This window comes from Paramormyrops kingsleyae, chromosome 3 (genome assembly GCF_048594095.1).
Source record: "Paramormyrops kingsleyae isolate MSU_618 chromosome 3, PKINGS_0.4, whole genome shotgun sequence".
NCBI classification, from domain to species: Eukaryota; Metazoa; Chordata; class Actinopteri; order Osteoglossiformes; family Mormyridae; genus Paramormyrops; species Paramormyrops kingsleyae.
Genome location: NC_132799.1, coordinates 42,163,347 through 42,184,004, shown reverse-complemented (window position 1 = coordinate 42,184,004; position 20,658 = coordinate 42,163,347). Strand labels below are relative to the sequence as shown.

The 20,658-nt window shown below is 43.2% G+C and overlaps 1 protein-coding gene across 5 annotated transcripts in view; it reads right to left on the bottom strand.

The window, feature by feature from the left end:
• The window catches only part of tspan9a (tetraspanin 9a), a 159,520-nt gene that overhangs the window by 5,519 nt on the left and 133,343 nt on the right, over positions 1–20,658 (bottom strand). For all 5 annotated transcript variants that reach the window (XM_072710316.1, XM_072710317.1, XM_072710318.1 and 2 more), the window contains 5 exons: positions 18,061–18,252; positions 16,280–16,354; positions 2,198–2,299; positions 1,843–1,974; positions 1,310–1,393 (listed from right to left, as the gene is read on the bottom strand). In XM_072710316.1, the coding sequence (XP_072566417.1) occupies positions 1,310–1,393; positions 1,843–1,974; positions 2,198–2,299; positions 16,280–16,354; positions 18,061–18,252 (585 nt within the window). The remainder of the gene's footprint in view (positions 1–1,309; positions 1,394–1,842; positions 1,975–2,197; positions 2,300–16,279; positions 16,355–18,060; positions 18,253–20,658) is intronic.

Here is a 20,658-nt window from a genome sequence, read left to right as displayed (position 1 = left end):
GGATGTGTGTAACTAAATATCTGGATCCCTGTGCTGTTGCTGTGATAGTTACTTTTACTTTAAACACAGCGAGGGGTCAAATAATTATTTCCTCCACTGTATGTCGCCACTGCTAGAATTATTTTTTAAAAATTGGTTGGACAAAAAACATGCAAATGACATGTTATGCTCAAGCTACAACAAACAAAACAAAGTGCAACCCTTCAAAAAATGTATCACAAAAAAGCTTTGGATAAATGTGCACATGAAAAATTACAGAAAATATATACAATAACAACCACTCTTATACACAATATATACCATTACACAAATGCTAAAGCTAATTATTGGTGTAGTCACTACACGATTTGACTTTTACACAGAGCAGTGTGAATTTTTTTTTCAACGCTAGTGATAATGGTAGTGCGGACACTGATGTTTTCTTTTGGAAACTCACGTAATGCGTTTTTTTAACGCATTAGTGTGGACGTAGCCAGAGACAAACATTAAAACACCCAATCCCACAAGTCACACATAGTCTGGTTAAAAACCCCCAGGGCTGATCATCCTACTGCTCCAGGCCCAAACCAAAGCATGACTAACAAAGTCAGTATGTTTACATGTACTTTTTCTGCTATGCCCCATGCTTCTTCTATTCCTTCCGGGTCAAAGCCCGAGGGGGACTGCAGAGCAAAGCGCCTAGGCCAGTTTGAGTCCGATTGAACGTACTCATGCAAGAGTCAATCAAATCCCGATCGCATTATCTGGGTGTCTTAGGCCGACTAAGAGAAATTCTATTTAGTATGATTTACTAATATGTTTACATGTAATTTAAAAGTCCGGTTTAGTGTGGCTAACACAATAATTAGATTATCTTAGTGTTCATGTAAATGTAGTGAGTGAGAAAGCCAGTCATCCACTCTCTGGAAGGCACTCTTCACTGCTCCATAGTGATTTCCTTCTGTATGAAGCAGTGATGGCTCCTCAGACACCCCCTGAAGGTCTTCCTGATGCAAAAATGACCCCATCATTCATAAAAGCCTTGCCCCCAATCCCAGCTGTGCCACCTACATGCATCGTTGTTCTGTAGTGAATAATACACTTGTGACCAATGACAATGCTTTGGCATGCATCGTTACTTGTGCTTAATGTCTTGCATTTAACTACAATGCCCACAAAAGTCAGTCCTAAACAAAGAATAAAGCTTGGGTATAAACAAAAAGCTAGCACAGAATGCAATTTTCAGCAAGTGCTCTTTGCAAGCTTTTTTTGCTGATTCAGCTCATTTGGCATAAAGAGTTGGTGGCCATTTCTAGCCATCTCTGCTCACCTGTACTACCAGTATGCACATGCCAATGGTGCCCAGGAGGTGTCTGTTGTCACGTAGCCATTCCTCCACCTTCTCGTAACAACCCTGTGGAGGATGGAAAACACGACTCAAGTGTGCATGTGTAGAAAGGCTACAGTTGAGCCATTAAACGCTTAATTTAGGATCTTTATCACAGGAAAATCTTAGAAAATGTGCTACATTCTACACTGCAGGAGTCAGGACAGTATGTACAATAGAGAAAGAGGCCTAATCTGTAAAATATTTCATTGCAAAGCCCTAAGAATGTTGAGGAATTAGTTTATTATGTGCCAAGCCTTGAAAAATAAACAATAAACCTTCATGTACCAAAACGTATGTTTGTTACATTTAGAAACATTCACCTCTTTACACATAAAAAAGCCACAGCGGGACTAGAAAACAAACTTACTAAAATTAAAAGTGTAAAAAATTTTGCTCAGATGGTTCCAATCCATACAAAGGATGAACAGGAGAACGAGATAATCAGTCACACCTGTTACTATAGTGACACTCACTCGGTTCCAGAACATGTTGGTGACATTCCGGCCACACTCCTTGTAGTGCTCCTGGCAGCAGCGGTCAGGGACCATCCTCTCCTGCAGGGCCTCATGCCAGTCTGTGTAGCCCGTCACACCACAGCACTTCCACTATACACACAGGCATGTAAAGATAAACACATTCGTTCAGTGCTTATCCTGAGCACTCTTGACCATTAGATCTTAGACCAGCCATACTGATTGATCATTTTGGCTCTCTCAGAATTCATGTTCTGTCATTTGATCATATTTAGGATCTAGCGGTTTCAAATTTGCTGTCATGTACACATGAATCCAGCAAATGAAGACATCAGCGTTGGCTGGAAGCCCATACCTCTGCCTGAATGATGTTCCAGGCATTCCTCAGACCAACATTATTATCAGTGTTGTACAGAGCAAGCCCATCCTTCAGGTCCTGCTTGGCATTCTCTCGGACCTGTTATGAACAAGGACAAAAAAAGACAAAAATGTCTGAAGGTGAGGGATGGTTTTGGCATCTGTGACTTATTCTGGGTGATGTTTTCAAAGACTGGTGACCTTTTGTCTGGAGAAAGAATGAACGACACACTTTGATCTCTCAGCCCGGTACTTTTCACGGCTGTCTCATGACTGCATCTGTGTCAAAGACTTAATGGCTATTTGTGTAAATTGTGCTGCTCAATGTGTAAACAATTCACCCCAACAATGGGAGGAACATCTCCAGGACTTGGACAGTCAATACTGATCACTGTGGTCTACATTATGTGACAAGGACCCAACAGACAGAAAATGCATTCTTTATAAATCATTTACATATTGTTTATATACAGGAAGCTTGAATTGCCAATATTTCATGTTTAACATGGTCTACATATGGAGGCATAATCTCAAAATCACAATGATTGAAAAAATAAGAAATACTTTCCCTAGACTGTCTCCCTAAAGCATCCATGTGTCACAATCACTCATGAAGCCTGCCCACCCATAAGCAGACAACAGATTGGACAACAATCACAAACACCACTCTTTCCACAAAACCATCCACAGCTTACCACAGGTGAGCATTTAGCCCTGATTAGATGAGTGACATTCAGTGTTGGGCAGAGCTAACCAAAAATTTTGCTTTGATAACTGCTAGTCTGCTAACTTAATTTGATAAAGCTAAACCATTAAATCACTAAAAAAATTGCATAATCTAACAATAACCGCCAACCACTAACTTTATTATATGAATTTAGCTTTGGTTTGGTTTTTGGTGCTGAAAACTTTAAAAACATATCTAGAGAGCAATGTTTTTAACCTGTTTAACATCCATCCATACATCCATTATCTCCCACTGAATCTGAGGTTGGGTCACGGGGGCAGCAGTCTCAGCAGGGAAACCCAGACTTCCCTCTCCCTGGCCACTTCATCCAGCTCCTCTGGGGGAATCCCAAGGCATTCCCAGGCCGGCTGAGAGACATAATCCCTCCAGCATGTTTTGGGTCTTCCCCGGGGCCTCCTCCCAGTGGGACATGCCCAGAACACCTCACCAGGGAGGCATCCAGGAGGCATCCTAATCAGATGCCCGAGCCACCTCATCTGGCTCCTCTCAATGCGGAGGAGCAGCGGCTCTACTCTGAGTCCCTCCCGAATAACCAAGCTCCTTACCCTATCTCTAAGGGAGAGCTCAGCCACCCTGCGAAGGAAACTCATTTCGGCCGCTTGCACTTGCGATCTCGTTCTTTAGGATCTTGTGTGTGACACCCACAGCTCGTGAACATAGGTGAAGGTAGGGACATAGATTGACTGGTAAATCGAGAGCTTTGCCTTTTGGCTCAGCTCTTTCTTCACTGCGGACGCCGCCCTGATCCGCCTGTCGATCTCCCATTCCATTGTCCCCTCACTCGTGAACAAGACCCCGAGATACTTAAACTCCTGCACTTTGGGGAGGACTCCATCCCCGACCCGGAGAGAGCATTCTACCCTTTTTTGGCTGAGGACCATGGTCTCGGATTTGGAGGTGCTGATTCTCATCCCAGCTGCTTCACACTCGGCTGCGAACTGTCCCAGTGAGAGCTGAAGGTCACAGTCCGATGAGGCCAACAGAACCACATCATCTGCAAAAAGCAGAGACCTAATCCTGAGATCACCATACCGGACACCCTCAACACCCTGCATGCGCCTAGAAATTCTGTCCATAAAAACTATGAACAGAATCGGTGACAAAGGGCAACCCTGACGGAGTCCAACCCTCACTGGAAACAAGTCTGACTTATTGCCGCCCATGCGGAACAGGCTCTGGCACCGGTCATACAGGGACTGAACAGCCCTTAAAAGGAAGCCCGGCACCCCATACTCCCAGAGCTCTACCCACAGGACTCCCCGAGGGACACGGTCGAATGCCTTCTCCAAGTCCACAAAACACATGTAGACTGGTTGGGCAAACTCCCATGAACCCTCCAAAACCCTGCGGAGAGTATAGAGCTGGTCCACTGTTCCACGGCCTGGGGAAAAACCACACTGCTCCTCCTGAATCCGAGGTTCGACAATCCGGTGGACCCTCCCTCTCCAGAACCCCCGAATAGACCTTACCAGGGAGGCTGTGGAGTGTGATCCCCCTATAGTTGGAGCACACCCTCTGGTCCCCCTTCTTAAAGAGGGGGACCACCACCCCGGTCTGCCAGTCCAGAGGCACTGCCCCCGATGTCCACGCGATGCTGCAGATGCGTGTCAACCAGGACAGTCTCACAGCATCCAGAGCCTTAAGGAACTCCGGGCGGATCTCATCCACCCCCAGGGCCCGGCCACTGAGGAGCTTTTTAACCATCTCAGCGACCTCCGCCCCAGAGATAGGGGAGTCCACACCCAAGTCCCCATACTCTGCTTCCACATTGGAAGGCGTGTCAGTGGGATTGAGGTCTTCAAAGTACTCCCTCCACCGACCCAAAACGTCCCGAGTTGAGGTCAGCAGCACCCCATCCCCACCATAAACAGTGTTGATGTTGCACCGCTTTCCTGCCCGGGGCCGCCAGCTAGTGGACCAGAATCAATTCGAAGCCGTCTGGAAATCGTTTTCCATGGCCTCGCTAAACTCCTCCTAAACCCGAGTTTTTGCCTCAGCAACCGTCGAAGCTGCATCCCCCTTGGCCTGCTGGTACCTGTCAGCTGCCTCTGGAGTCCCACAGGCTAAAAAGGCCCGATAGGACTCCTTCTTCAGCTTGATGGCATCCCTCACCACTGATGTCCACCAGCGGGTTCGGGGATTGCCGTCGCGACAGGCACCGACCACCTTACGGCCACAGCTCCGGTCAGCCACCTCCACAATGGAGGCGCAGAACATGGCCCATTCGGATTCAATGTCCCCCGCCTCCCCCGGGACATGGGAGAAGTTCTGCCGGAGGTAGGAGTTGAAACTCCTCCTGACAGGGGATTCCGCCAGACATTCCCAGCAGACCCTCACTATATGCTTGGGCCTGCCAGGCCTGGCCAGCTTCCTCCCCCACCAGCGGAGCCAACCCACCACCAGGTATTGATCAATTGACTGCTCCGCCCCTCTCTTCACCCGAATGTCCAAGACATGCGGCCGCAAGTCCTATGACACGACTACAAAGTCGATCATCGAACTGCGGCCTATGCCAAGTGCACATATGGACACCCTTATGCCTGAACATGGTGTTCGTTATGGACAATCCGTGACGAGCACAGATGTCCAACAACAAAGCACCACTCGGGTTCAGATCGGGGGGGCCGTTCCTCCCAATCACGCCACTCCAGGTCTCACTGTCATTGCCCACGTGAGCATTGTCCCCCAGCAGAACAAGAGAGTCCCCAGGAGGAGTGCTCTCCAACACCCCTTCCAAGGATTCCAAAAAGGGTGGGTATTCTGAACTGCCGCTTGGAGCATAAACGTAAACAACAAAACTAACAACAAATCTTCAAAGATTTGTTAAATAACAAAACTGTTGAAGAGGCATGGGAATTTTTTAAAAGCACATTATTGCAAGTACAAGAGGACTTCATACCTGTTTCTAGCAAGAATAAATCTAGGAAATTGCAACCTAGGTGGTTTAATAGGGACATAAAGTATAAAGTAAGGAGGAAAAGGGCTTTGTTCCAGAGATGGAAAATAACTGATGATGACATAATAAAGCAAGAGTATCTAAATCTACAGGCTGAATTAAAAAATGACATTAGACGAGCTAAAAGGAATGTCGAAAGGAAGATCGCATTGGAGGCTAAGGATGACGTTAAAAGTTTCTTCCAGTATTTTAACTCTAAAAGAGCTCTAAAAGCTGAAATTACTAATCTGCAGGATAGTAAGGGTCTTATAATTGAAAACGACATTGACATAGTGAATGAGTTCAATGATAGTTTTGCACGGGTATTCACTGTCGAGGACACTAGTAACTTACCAGTTCTTATTACTAATTCAACATCGTCTATAACTAATATATATATAACTGAAGCTGATGTTTTGCAAAGCCTAGCTAAGCTCAAAATAAATAAATCACAGGGCCCTGATGGCATCTTACCTATAGTGTTAAAAGAGATGAGGGATATTATTTGCCGACCCTTAACATTACTGTTTCAAAAATCCTTATCTGAAGGTGTGGTACCTTCTGATTGGAAGCATGCCAACATAACGCCCATTTTCAAAAAAGGGGATAGAAGTAATTTGTCAAACTATAGGCCAATCAGTCTAACTTGTATAACTGGTAAAGTTATGGAGGCTATAATCAAAGAGAAAATGGTAGATTACCTGGACTCAAATAACATTTTGAGGGATAGCCAGCATGGATTTAGGAGAGGTAGATCATGTTTAACAAATCTGTTGGAGTTTTTTGAGGAAGCTACTCAGGAAGTTGATGATAAGAAGGCCTATGATGTCATCTATTTAGATTTCCAAAAGGCTTTTGATGTTGTTCCCCACAAGAGGCTCTCACTTAAACTCAAAGCGACAGGTATTTTAGGAACTGTAGCGACTTGGATTGATAACTGGTTAACGGATAGGAAGCAGCGAGTAGTTATAAGAGGCTCGATGTCACAGTGGGCCTGCGTTCATAGTGGGGTACCGCAGGGTTCAATTTTAGGACCACTTTTGTTCCTAATTTACATAAATGATATAGACACCAATATATACAGTAAACTGGTGAAATTTGCAGATGACACCAAGGTGGGTGGTGTAGCAGATACTGAACTAGCGGCTCAGCAGCTACAGCGGGATCTTAATTTAATTAGTGACTGGGCTGACACCTGGCAGATGAAATTTAACATAGACAAATGTAAGGTACTCCATGTAGGGAGCAGAAATATAAAGTACAGGTATTTTATGGGACCTACTGAAATAAAGGTAGCTGATTATGAGAAAGACCTTGGTGTGTATGTTGATGCTTCCATGTCTCATTCTCGCCAGTGTGGGGAAGCAATAAAAAAGGCCAATAGGATGTTGGGGTACATCTCCAGGTGTGTGGAGTTTAAGTCAAGGGAGGTAATGCTAAGATTATACAATTCCTTGGTGAGACCTCACCTAGAATATTGTGTACAGGTTTGGTCACCATATCTTAAAAAGGACATAGCGGCCTTAGAAAAGGTGCAGCGTAGGGCCACAAGAATGATTCCTGGTCTTAGAGGAATGTCATACGAGGAAAGGTTATTTGAGCTAAATCTGTTCAGCCTCAAGCAAAGGAGACTGAGGGGGGACATGATCCAGGTCTATAAGATTCTAACAGGTTTGGATGCTGTTCAACCGAATAGTTACTTCAGCATTAGTTCAAATACAAGAACTCGTGGCCATAGGTGGAAATTAGCGGGAGAACATTTCAAACTGGATTTAAGGAAGCACTTCTTTACACAGCGTGTAGTCAGAGTATGGAATAGTCTTCCTGATAACGTAGTGCAAGCTGAATCCTTGGGTTCCTTTAAATCAGAGCTAGATAAGATTTTAACAACTCTGAGCTATTAGTTAAGTTCTCCCCAAGCGAGCTCGATGGGCCGAATGGCCTCCTCTCGTTTGTATAGTTCTTATGTTCTTATGTTCTTATGTTCTTAACAGTCAGGACCCGTCCCCCCACCCGAAAGCGAAGGCAGGCCCACCCCCGCTCGGTGCCTCTCCTTGTGGGCAACTCCAGAGTGGAAGAGGGTCCAACCCCCCTCAAGGAGACTGGTTCCAGAGCCCAAGCCGTGCGTCGAGGTGAGCCCAACTATATCTAACCGGAAATTCACAACCTTGCGCACCAGCTCAGGCTCCTTCCCCATCAGGGAGGTGACATTCCATGTCCGAAGAGCTAGCTTCTGCAGCCGAGGATCGGACTGCCAAGGTCCCCGCCTTTGGCCACTGCCCAGCTCACATCGCACCCGACCGCTAAGGCCCGTCCTATAGGTGGTGAGCCCATTGGAGGGGGGACCCACGTGCCTTGTTCGGGCTGTGCCCGACCAGGTCCCATGAGTACAGGCCTGGCCACCAGGCATTTGCCATCGAGCCCCACCCCCAGGCCTGGCTCCAGGGGGGGGCCCCGGTGACCTACATCTGGGCAAGGGAAACCGTGGTTCCACTATTTTATTCATCATACCTGTTTAACACTGAAGTTCCATCTGTCGGACTACAGCAATTACCAGGGGATATTACCCATGACGACTTACCCAACTGGGTATTGTTCATTCTGTAGAGTCTCTGGAATAAATCTGCATTGAAATATTCTTTCTATGATATTCTTTTTATGAGATAGAGAAGCCCTACTTCACAACTGGCTGATATTTTGCCCTGAGTGGAGCTGCTTGGGGTCTACAAACATATGGTGCCTTTTATTCAGAACTATGAAGGAGAGTCTCAGATCTTTATTGCTCTATAGCTTTGTTAATCAAAACCCAATACAACTGGGGGCCTATATCATGAAGCAGGATTTCTTGCTTGGATTTAAGGTAATCTATGTGAACAATGATGAAGTCCATTTAAACTAGGGTACCTTAAATCCAATGAGTTACCTGGTTAAGCAAGACATCCAACTTAGTGATGTAGGCCCCTGTTCCCTGCTTAGTTCAGGGTACCCCAGTTCAAATGCACTCTATTTTCATTCACTTACATTTAGCCCAGACTACCTTAAATCTGACAAATTAATCTTGTATTTACATGCAGTCAGCCAACAGTGTGTCAGATAGACTGATGCAGACATGCTGTCAGCAGATTGTATGATGTATGATTTTAGAGTTTACAAATTTTTTTGGCCCATTTAACTTCATTTAGTTTTTTCATGGTGAAGGAGGCAAAGAACCACTGGATATGCAGTGGAGTGTGTTTACAATGTATAATACACAGCTTGGAGTGCATGAACCTGCTTATTACACGGTTACTACACAATTTACACGCTTACAAGTTTGTACCTATATATAATATTTTCATGTTTACAAGCCAAAAATACATTTATCAGAATAACTACTTTCTTCCACCAATATTTTAAAATATAATTTCTGTTATTTTTAAATTGTGTTCTACTTCTGGAATTTTAAGGAACATTAGTATAATTATAGTATAGACTATAATTATTATAACAGCGCAATGATTTACTGCTGTGATTTGCCTGGCTGGCTCTACGTGTACCATTATAGAAAATTAATCAATACCTTTGTGACCAATCATTTTCGAGAATTCAACAGTTGCCCAGAATATCATACTGCCTTTGTTGGCTTGTCTTTTTCCCCATAGTACATCCTGGTGCCTTCTCCTTCCCAGGTAAATGAAGCAAAAGTACCTGGCCATCCAAATTGTCAGAAGTGCCATCGGGTGAGCAGGAAATCAGGAGCAGGGAGACGGAAAGTCGGGGAATACGGGATTTATTAAGTCGAACAAGCAGACGAGGCAACACACGGCTAACAACGTCAATGACAGGACTGGGGAAACATACTTGAACGGGGACTTAAATACAAAGACTCAATTACACAGGATTGAAAACAGCCGGTGAACGTAGGGATTCCATACGAGGTTACCAAGGGGGGCGTGGCGCACAGGAGGATCGTACGAGCCGGACGTGACACACATGGTGTAACAGAAAATATGACTCATCAGATCAGGCCACCAGGGTTTCAATTGCTCCTTGGTCCAGTTCTGATACTCAAGTGCCTATTGTATCTGCTTTTGCCAGTGGACAGGGGTCAGCATAGGCACCGTCACCAGTCTGTGGCTACGTAGTCCCATATGCAGCAAACTACAATGCACTGTGTGTTCTGACACCTTTTTATCCTAGCCAGCATTAACTTTTTCAGCAATTTGTGCTACAGTAGCTCTCCTGTGGGATTGGAACAGATGGGTTACCCTTCGCGCCCCATGCACATTAGTGAATCTTGAGCATCCTTGATCCCATCACTGGTTCATCGGTTGGTCTTCCTTAGACTTTTTTTGGAAGGTACTGACCACTGCATACTGGGAACACCCCACATGACCCACCATCACAACTTGACCCCTGTCAAAGTTGCTCAGATTCTAACACTTGTCTATTTTTCCTGCTTTCAACACATTAACTTCAAAAAATGACTGTTCATTTGACTAATATATAATGTCAGGTAACATTGAAAGGTGTCATTTTGACAAGAAAATGATTCTAACCTCACCTGTCAGTGGTTTTAATGTTATGACTGATCAATGTAAGTGCAGTATAACTGCTGGTTATAGTGTGGTAGTAAGGAGAGCTCCATGTGTTCAGAGAGGTTGTGTTTTCAGCTCAGTGTAATGAGAAAGGATAAATATTCGAGGAGACAGCATAATGAGATATAAGATTACAAGGTTAGCTGAGCGACTCTTGTACCCTGTGAGCTCAGGAACTTCCAGTCCTTAGCTGGAAGATAGAAGCAATTATGGTGAAAATGACACTGTTATAACTGCCTGTCTTCTGCAAGTTGAGAATTATTTCAGCAAAAGAAAATCCAGCACATTTGAAAGCAGGTGCGTGACAAGCTCCATCTCCAATGTAAAGGTGTTTGAGCACCTCATGGTTGAGGTCTATAAAAGCAGCTAATTCCCAACAGCTCACATTCATCATGTTGCTCATGTCTGATGGTGTTCCTTGCAGAGCAATGAGGAAGGACTCCAAGGTTTTACACAGTATCAGTTGAGAGAAATGTTTATAGTGATACAGTGTTGGTCTCTGCTGGACCAAAGCCAAGCAATTGAGCTCCACATCTCCCCAGTGAAACAGGCAGCTATGCTTGATCCCTGCATGGCTGTTGGGGCTTTGCTGATGAGACTGCTACAACACAATGACACACATGCAGTTGAAGCTTCAGTAAATTCAGTCTGTACAGATTTCAACTTTTTGTGGAGGATAGGATTTTTCAATACAATGGGAATGTATTTACTCCCTGTCTGCAGTCTTTGCATTTTTGAGATACTGCATTTTATTGGATCTTCAACTAATACAGAATAGCAAATAAAAGGCGCCTAATTGAACACACATTTACTAATGTAATTTGTGTAATATGTAATACATAGTAAAGAAAGCTATACAATAGAAAATGCCCCCCCTGGGGAAACAGTATCACTAGTAATATTATATTCATCAGAGACAGTCAATAGCCAAACCCTCCCTGTAGATAGTGAGCAGCAGGGGCGTTTCTAGGATTTTCATTTAAGGGGGGCTCAGCCCCCATAGATGTTTAACACATATTTGGCTTGTTCAGAATCAGTACTCAAATGAGTCTTCCTGATTCCTCATAAAAAAGACAGTAGGTTCTACATTCAACCCCTTAAAACTTTATATCTACTAGGCTATTTATTCTAATTCATTAATATAGACAAACATTGTTTTAATGTAATTAAACAAAACATCTTTTTTAAATCATTATTTTTTGTTTCTATTCATTAAAAAGGTAACTTTTTCTAAATCAAAGTGACAAAAAACGCTACTCTAAGGCTAATAAATGTTTTTCACGATCTGGGACATTATTTAATACAATATTTATTACAAAAAAAACAGGATTTTTCTATCTCTGTAAATCACACTGCTATGCAGTTAAAACGAGTGCATTGAATGCTGTCTGTCACTGTTTTTAATCATTTATGTGCATAACTCTATGGCAGTTAATGCCATGCACTGTGTAATGTTTTATATAGACAGTTAGGTTTTCCAATTAAAACAGCATCATTGTTTTATAAAATAGACTATAGGTTAATAGGGTAAGTATTAAGGGCTTCCTTTTCGCTAGAGGAAACAGCTGGTGTGATGACTTAACACAGTGAAAATTTTGACATTTTTTGTAAACTGTATTTATGAAAAAGGACTGCACTGATGCAGATATAACAATTTATCGAAAAACACACACCTTGGCTTAATCCTCACTCTGTGATGCCGCAGTCTGTGATGCTTCAGTTGAAGACTGCGCTGAAAGACGTTGCGGAGCCGAAGTCTGCTGCCGTTTTCATATGAAATTTAAAGGGGACGTGGCCGATCACCAATTTGTGTAAAGTTTATGGAGAATTTTTAGGGGGGCTGAGTACAAATGTTAGGGGGGCTAAAGCCCCCCTAAAAATGGCCTAGCGACGCCCATGGTGAGCAGTCAGTCATGAAACCATCCACACATCTTTCCTTGTTCTTGTTTATTCTGATGTGGACTTGTTATGTTCGGAATTATGGTGTGTGTGTGATTGTTCCTTGGCCCACTATGCTTAACCTTCTGGTCATGTAAGAAGGCCCTGATCAATCCAAATACCGAAAATCCATGACATTATCACCAATGCTACTGCATTTCCATAAGGGTCTAATTGTGGAAGGCTGGGATTGGCTGTTTTCTAATTATCTATCTGAAGAATGCTGTCAGAGACAGTGCTGCAAACTTTAAAATCATAAATTGCTGTAATTTAAACCCAAATCTCCTCACAATATGCAAATGGTTTCAAAGCATGATACTTCGTGAGGCCCATGTCACTCTGGTTGGATCCATTCTGATCTGATCTCAGAAGCTAGATGTAGTTGGGCCAGGTTACAACTTGGACGGTTGGTGTCCTGGGAAAAGCAGGTGACGTGAACTTTCCTTGGGCTACTGGTGAAATGCAGAAAACCATGAGGGCCACAGGTGAGTGTTCATTATTATACAGCTGTGCTGCTGTACAGTGTATCCCACTTTTGTAATGTTGGTCATCAGTTTGAACCTCAGCAAAGATGTGAGAGGACTCTGTATACTATTCTATAGTAGTTTGAGACTGTCTGTGGAATTGTACATATCTCATTCTTTCACACATCTTACTCTCCACCCCACCACCTCCAAGAAATCACCAGAAATTATTTTTGATGGTGAAGGATATAGCAAGGATAAAACAATACACCTAATACCAAATTACTGACTGGGCATAGCAGGAAATGATGGGGGATAGGCCAGAAAAAAAACACCTTCTTAGATTGGCAAATGCCAGAACATTTAAAAAATATTCTTCTGATGATCTTCAATAGAATACATAAGGGAGTCAGCTAGGAGTAAGCAAATGCTTTAACCAAATATGCAAAGTTAAAATGGCAAAAAGAAGAGAAGAACCAATAACTGGCATATAATCTGACAATGTGGCAGTCTGGAGGATTATTTTCTTTTTACTACTGTCATCATAAACTTGTTTTTATGGTAAAAATAACTATGTGCTTTTCTGTTTGCACACTGGAACATGCAGATACAGCCTCAGATAGTTACAGTACATTACTATGGAAATAGGAAGAAGCCTTGTGTGTGGTATAGTGTTATGTTTCACTTATAGTGATTCCAGCTATGAAGCACCTGAACAAACTTCCATTTTAAATCAACATGGAGCTTGGCTCCTCTATAAAAACGAAGCAGCAGCCCCTCCAGGATCTGTCACATCTTCTCTAAGGTGACAGGACACATTGCGTTCACAACGTGCAGCCTTATGTTCTCTGGTTGGAGCTGTCACAGAAGGCTTGTACTGTACCTCACCTTGCCGAGACAGAGTACACACCCATCAGCGGAGAAAAGCCCTTGGACTGTTTGAGCGTGGGTAGGGGGTACCTTGGCTATAGCTACAGACTGAATGTGGATGGTCCTAGACAGGATCCTATTGCTTTTGACAGTCCTGGACAGGAACCTATTAGCTGTGATTGTCCGGAACAGAATCCTATTAGTTGTGATGGTGTTGGACAGGATCCTATTGGCTGTGAAATTGCTGGACAGGATCCTATTAGATGTGATAATTCTGTACAGGACCCTATTAGCTGAGATGGCCCTGGCCAGCATGCTATTGGTTGTGACAGTCCTAGACAGTCTCCTATTGGCTGTGCTGAACCTGGTTAAGAGCCAATTAGCTGTGAATGTCCTGGACAGACTCCTATTGGCTGTACTGATCCTGGACAAGATCCTATTAGTTCTAGCTAAGGTTCTGATGGTTCTCAACTTATTGCTAACAGAAACCTGGCCCTTTGCCTGGCTGATGACATCCTGTTATCTTTAATAGTGTCAAGTGTTTGAGGTAATAATGAACTTTGAACTTTGCTCTGTAGATTGGACAACTAGCCCTGAATGTGTGGCCACAGACCACAGGTTGCACTCCCTCCAGCTCTGCAATGAGTCATTGGTGCCCATTGTGTTACCCTGAGCAGCAGTAGGCCTTTACATATGAGCCCACCGCCCCACATTAGTTACGCTCTACTTCATTTGACGTGCACAGGCTGTCTCTGCTGTGATGGGAACTGGACAGATTGGCCCGGGCTGTGGGGGTACAGCCAGCAGTCAAATCCCTGCTTTGTGCAACCCTGGGTGGATGGTAAGCTGTTAGCTCTCACTTTGCTGGGTTTCCACTGCCCCCCACCCTCTCAGGGACCAGACGAGGTGACCCTCAAAGGAAGGAGTCCTATGGGGCCTTTATGTCATACTAACCACTGGATGAGAATCATATTAACAAGCTCTAGTGCCACACTCCCTTCAGCACAAAGCACCAGAACACAATGGCTGTCAACACACCTGAACACCTGCAAACAGCAAATTTTCAGCTTGTTTTTTTGTTAAAACAGCAGGTCTACAGGCAGACCATGGATTCAGGGCACCTTGGATTGGGAGCATGACGTCAAGGGCTGTTCTTCTAAATCTGGTCTTTGGCCTTGCCATCTGCTATAGTCAGATGGTCCCTCACTCCAGCGATAAAAAGACATGGAGAGAGTGAGATGATTGTGTTGAAAAGGACTGGAAACCAGCATCAACATCAAAATAATCAAACTATACTACTCTGCAGATGGAACAGTAGAGGTTTCTTGGTAAAATTCCATTGATGTCTTAAAACAACTTTTTCCTTCCTCAACTTTCAGGTTCAAAATTTTAAATAAATATGTACCCTGTTTAGAGTCTGTTGTGGACAGACAAATGGCAACACAAATATATTTGCCATACTAACATGTGGGAGGAATCGGCTTGTGAGTGTAAGTACAATAATCATATCAATAACCCATGGTTAAACAGTGAATCATGGACAGCCAGGTTTCAGAGACATCCTAAGATTACAGAAATGGAAAGTCCACTTCACCGCACTAAAACTGTCAATGATTAATGTCCAGTGGCTCTACACAGTAATGATCCCATCTGTGCCACCGGGCAGCTCACTGTGCTCGGAAACAAATTGATTAACCTAAGCCAAAACTCACTGATCCACTATTAAACTGGCAGTCATTCATCACTAGTCTGACACCATGGACAAGTCTGTTGGTGTGAGGGACAAAAGGACCTGCAGATGAATTCCAGTAAAATTAAATTCTGAGATGCATAATTTAAGGAATTCAAGATCTCTCTACATTAAGTTCATTAAAACTTATAAGCACATTATGAAATGCTATCAGAATGAGATTAAACAAAAAACAGGCCCTGGCAACCTTTTGGTGAAGAATACAAATAAATAATTTGAAAATAAGGGGTAAATACACTTTCAGATCTTATTGAAAGACTTGCATGTAAAAATAAGCACTAAATTAACATTAACCCCCAAAAGAGAAAGATAAAAAGCCTTTTCTAACTACAGATTAAATTTAAAGTACATGATAGAAACTTTTAATCTAAATGCAGTCCTTCACAGCCTGATATGGGACCTTTTGTGTTCCCTGTGCCCCTACATTGATGTTGTGACAGCCACATGGAGGCCAAGTAGACCCTGGTTTCTGATGTAAGTTGTCAGGCTTGGGCTGGTCTGTAGACCACCATGCAGAACAGCAAGCAATCCTGATTCACTCCCAGTCAACTCACATGCTGGGCACAGATCTAAACAACTAACTAAATTGTTTGGATTGACCTTTCACCTGTCAACAACAAGAAGTAATTAACAGATTCAAAGAAGGGCACTTAGAAGTACCATTACCATGTACAGCAATACATCATCACTCAATTTCATAGCACAGCTTGAGCATTTCACTGCCCTGCAGATACTGGATGAAGACGTGCATGGTGTATGCAAGCAGCTGGCAGTTACAGGATTGATAACAATGTTTACCTTATCCTTATAGGTGAAGAACAGGATGAGTAGGATCAACTCCGCCAGAAGAATAGCCAACAACACAATGAAGAACTGCAAAAAAAACAGTGAGAGAGTGACCTTTGAGTTGGAGAACGACAGAGGAGCAGCTGAACTCATCCACAAATACCAGTACTTTCTTTGTTTCAAATGTACATAAATTAGTGCTAAGCCTTCGATTGGCACAGGGTAAGAGTTTAAAACCTAGTTTACAATGCCATGTATTAAAAACTGAGCAAATTCAAAGTCTGTGATGTGATAGAACTGGTTGGGGTTCCATGCCTGGGGGGGGGGTCACTTTTCCCAGGAATCACTCAGCTAGCCATGTGACCCAAAGTGTCATACATGTTTTAACTAGCGTTTGACTGGAAGCAGTCATAAGCTGAAGGTCTTAAACAAGGTCCCTCCTAGAACATGAACCTGCAGCCCTTGCATCTGTGTCCTTGATAAGCACCTCAACTGCTCCCTGAACTAATTGTGACATCAATCAGCTTTGACCATGGATAAATCATTCTTAGGCCATAATTTGTAATTCATAGAGAAAACCATGCTGTCTTCTCAAAATTTGCATCTTAGAGCTAGAGAATTTTTAACAGCCCATTCACTCTAATTGAAGTGGAAATTTTGTTTCAATTGCTTACAAAGATATTAAATAGAATTTGAAACAATAATTACCTTCTGTGGTACTGTTAAAGGTGAGGCTAATTAGGCTAATCGGTAGAACACCTTAGTGCTGTACGCATTGATGAAAGGCAGTCTGTTGAGATTAACGTGCTTTTAAACACAGCTCAGCTGCCTTCAATTGTCAGCCACCTTTCTGCTTGGTGCTGCAACACCGGCAATTGACTAACAATGGTAAGCACTACTTAGATCAGTTTCTGTCTTTGTGGCAAACACTAAATAACAGTATGAGGAGTTATTTAGAGATCCATGCCTTGGAGATGAGTGGTACGTTGGGTAGAATTGTAGCATCACACCTCCACAGATCAGGGTTTGAATCACACTACTACTGTGTGTGTGGATTTTGCATGTTCTATAATGTGGGCCTTCTCCCGCAGTACAAAGACAAGCGATTAAGGTAATAGGCATCTCGAAATTGCCCGTAGTGCATGCGTACTGTGCTGGGCTGACATCCTGCCCAGGAAAATAAGATGGATGTTCAGAGACATATCCTATGAAAAGCTCAATTCTAGAGTTTAGAATTCTCCACAGTAGTACAACCTTTATTTTTCTGTTTTGGTGGCATGTTCATATCCTTCGGGCTGCTGTACATGATGTGATGTTTAACAATTTGAAGACCGATCAATTCAGTCGGATTGTTGATTTTCCACAGCAAACACAAGCATTAAATCCCCACCCTGCCATCTCTGCACTGCAGCTACTATCTATGTGTGCTTTAAAAGGGTTTTTGTGTGTTTTTTTAACAAGCATTAACTTGACAACATGTTATACCAGGGTACTCTTAATATGTTATAAATGAATGTACCCATATACAGAATGACCTATTTTATTTTGGTTCTTAAGTATTAATGAACAGCAAGATGTTAGGGGGTTTATAGTCCTCATGATGTCACCTTTCAGGCTGTGGGAATGACCCTGTGATATCACAGGCCTTCATCTGAGCCCCCATTTCAAATGTAGCTCAAGTCTCAACTAATGCCCAAAGGCTCATTAGCCTGGCTCATTTGCCACTGTACAGCCACAGAATTGTGGGAAATGGGAAGTGTGGCAGAAAGGGTAATATGCACGACGAGACTCACACTCAGGAGCAGGCACTTGTTCTCCTTAATGGCGCCCAGGCAGCCAAGGAAGCCAGTCACCATTACGATGGCACCGATGGTGATGACCAGGTTGGCGGCGGAGAGTGAGGGAAAGGAGGGTGAGAAGGTAGCGAAGCTGCCCTGTGACACGGAGAGCCATATTCCAATGCCAAGAAGGCCACACCCACATAGCTGCAAGACAGAGAAGCAGGCAGAGTGCTGTTTTACGAATCAGGAACAATTATACTTTATCTCATAATAAAAATGTACAACTTTATTAAAAGCAAACAAAATCTGCAGACAAAGTTACAAAAATGTACAGACATACATATAATAATAGAAGATAATAAATACCACAATGTCAGTGTCAAAGTGGTGTTTTTTTTCCCTAGGAACCCATACATTGAACTGTAAACATGCAGCTGTTCAGTAAAAGACAGTATAATAGAATGGCAAAGAGCCTGGGGTGATTGCAATAAAGTTTCTGTCTGAGCTCTTGTTGACTTCTCACGCAGACATGAAAACTGTTAGGCAGTAAATCTTGCATATGCGCAAGTTCAGAATAATGAACAATTAACACTTTAATCATGTTAATTTCTTCTGAGGACTAACCTCCAGCTTCCAGTACTGATGCCTACGCAGTAGAATTCCATCACACCTGGGGTCATGCAGAGCTTTTCAAGAGCACATATAAAACCCGAATGCCAAATGGCCAAGGAGGAATAGGAGGTTAACACTGCAGAGGCATGTTGTGTCTGTGACCATGGCTTTGTAAAATGAATGTTTCTGTCAACCCTGTCCAAAAGAGGGCCATCAATTACACCTCGAATAAGAGGACCATTTTCACTAATTATGGTGCGTAATTAATCCATTAAGGTGGGAAGAGCTCGAGTGGAGGTTGGTGGTCCTCGCAATCAGCTCATTATTTGCCTCTTAATATTCTGCCATAGACATACATTATGGATGCGTGAACGGTCTGCAGGGGCCACTGCATTCCCTTGACTGGCTGTATAACAGCAGAGAGCACGTGGCACAGCCGGAGCTGAGCCTCGGAGCTGCAAATTTTACTCCCATCCGTCAAACAGGCAGAGCAAACAAAGCACCAGTCCAAACAGGACACAGAGTGAAATATTGGTCAAGGAATTAGCAGAGAGATTTCCACTTCCCTTGCAAGGATAAAACACCCAGTGTAGTCATGTCATAACACAAAATTGTGAAGCAGGTCAGATGTGGTCATATCTCTTGTTGACGTGAATTCAAGAGAACATTAAAAACTGAGCAAATTCAAAGTCTGTGATGTGATAGAACTGGTTGGGGTTCCATGCCTGGAGGGGGTCACTTTTCCCAGGAATCACTCAGCTAGCCATGTGACCCAAAGTGTCATACATGTTTTAACTAGCGTTTGACTGGAAGCAGTCATGGGCTGAAGGTCTTAAACAAGGTCCCTCCTAGAACATGAACCTGCAGCCCTTGCATCTGTGTCCTTGATAAGCACCTCAACTGCTCCCTGAACTAATTGTGACATCAATCAGCAACAACAAAAACAACAATTACCATTACTACACTCAGTGAGACAACAGGACAACATGTCCATTTGGACCCTCTTTACCCTCAGTGCTTTTGTTTCAGTGAGGACATGGACTCATGGAGGTGACCTACCACTCATCTTCTTCTGCATGGGTCTTTATAAACATCTCTGCTCCCAAGCTATCCTTGTATCTAATAGCGTGTCACATACATAGGACATGGTTTATAGAGAAAAAGACCACTATAAGAATATGCAACTGCATTAGAGCCCGATTCATCGCAACACAATGAGAATTTAGTTTTCTTCAGCTTCAACCAAACAAAAGGCCAGTATCCAGCTGGATATCATAAGTTCAGAGCAAAAAAATCTGTATGATTAATTTGTGTCTTTAAACTCAAAGCAAAAATGCACAGCAGAAAAAGATGGGGAATAGTGGCGTGGAACACAGTAATTGGGGGTCTGCATCATGAGGTTGCCTAAGAACACTACTTATCAGATTAGGGTAGCGTTCAGCTACAGGGCACCTTTCCTGTGTAGCAGTTTCCCAAGACACAGTAGGCACATGTTTGTAGGAGATTCAAGACCCTGATAAAATCAAACAAGGGTGAACTTCACACCAATCTGAGCCAAATTCTCTTCAGCTTCAGGCCTGGCCAGGAGGTTTCTGGGTTTATGCTGGCCATTTCAGCTTTGAGACCATGTCCATTAGGGTGGGGTGAAAAAATCAAAATTTCTAATAGCAATTTCTAATAGTGTGGAAAAGTTGTCACTGGACCTCGTTATTAAACTTGCAAAATATCTTTGAAATATGTTAATATTTTCAGGTTCCGCAACACGATCAAAGTTTTCACCTGTCACATCAATGCACAGTTCCACGCTACGTATCATCCATATCTTATTACACGGCTCTCTGGAATGCTTGATTCTGATTGGTCAGTTGAGACATTTGCAGGTTCGTTCATTTCAAATAATAACCGCTCCAAAGAAATAACGCATAGCCGGTACTACTTGTATGTTTAAAATCCCTCCGCGCCAACAAAGATTACCGTTTAAAAATGTTAATTTAAAAC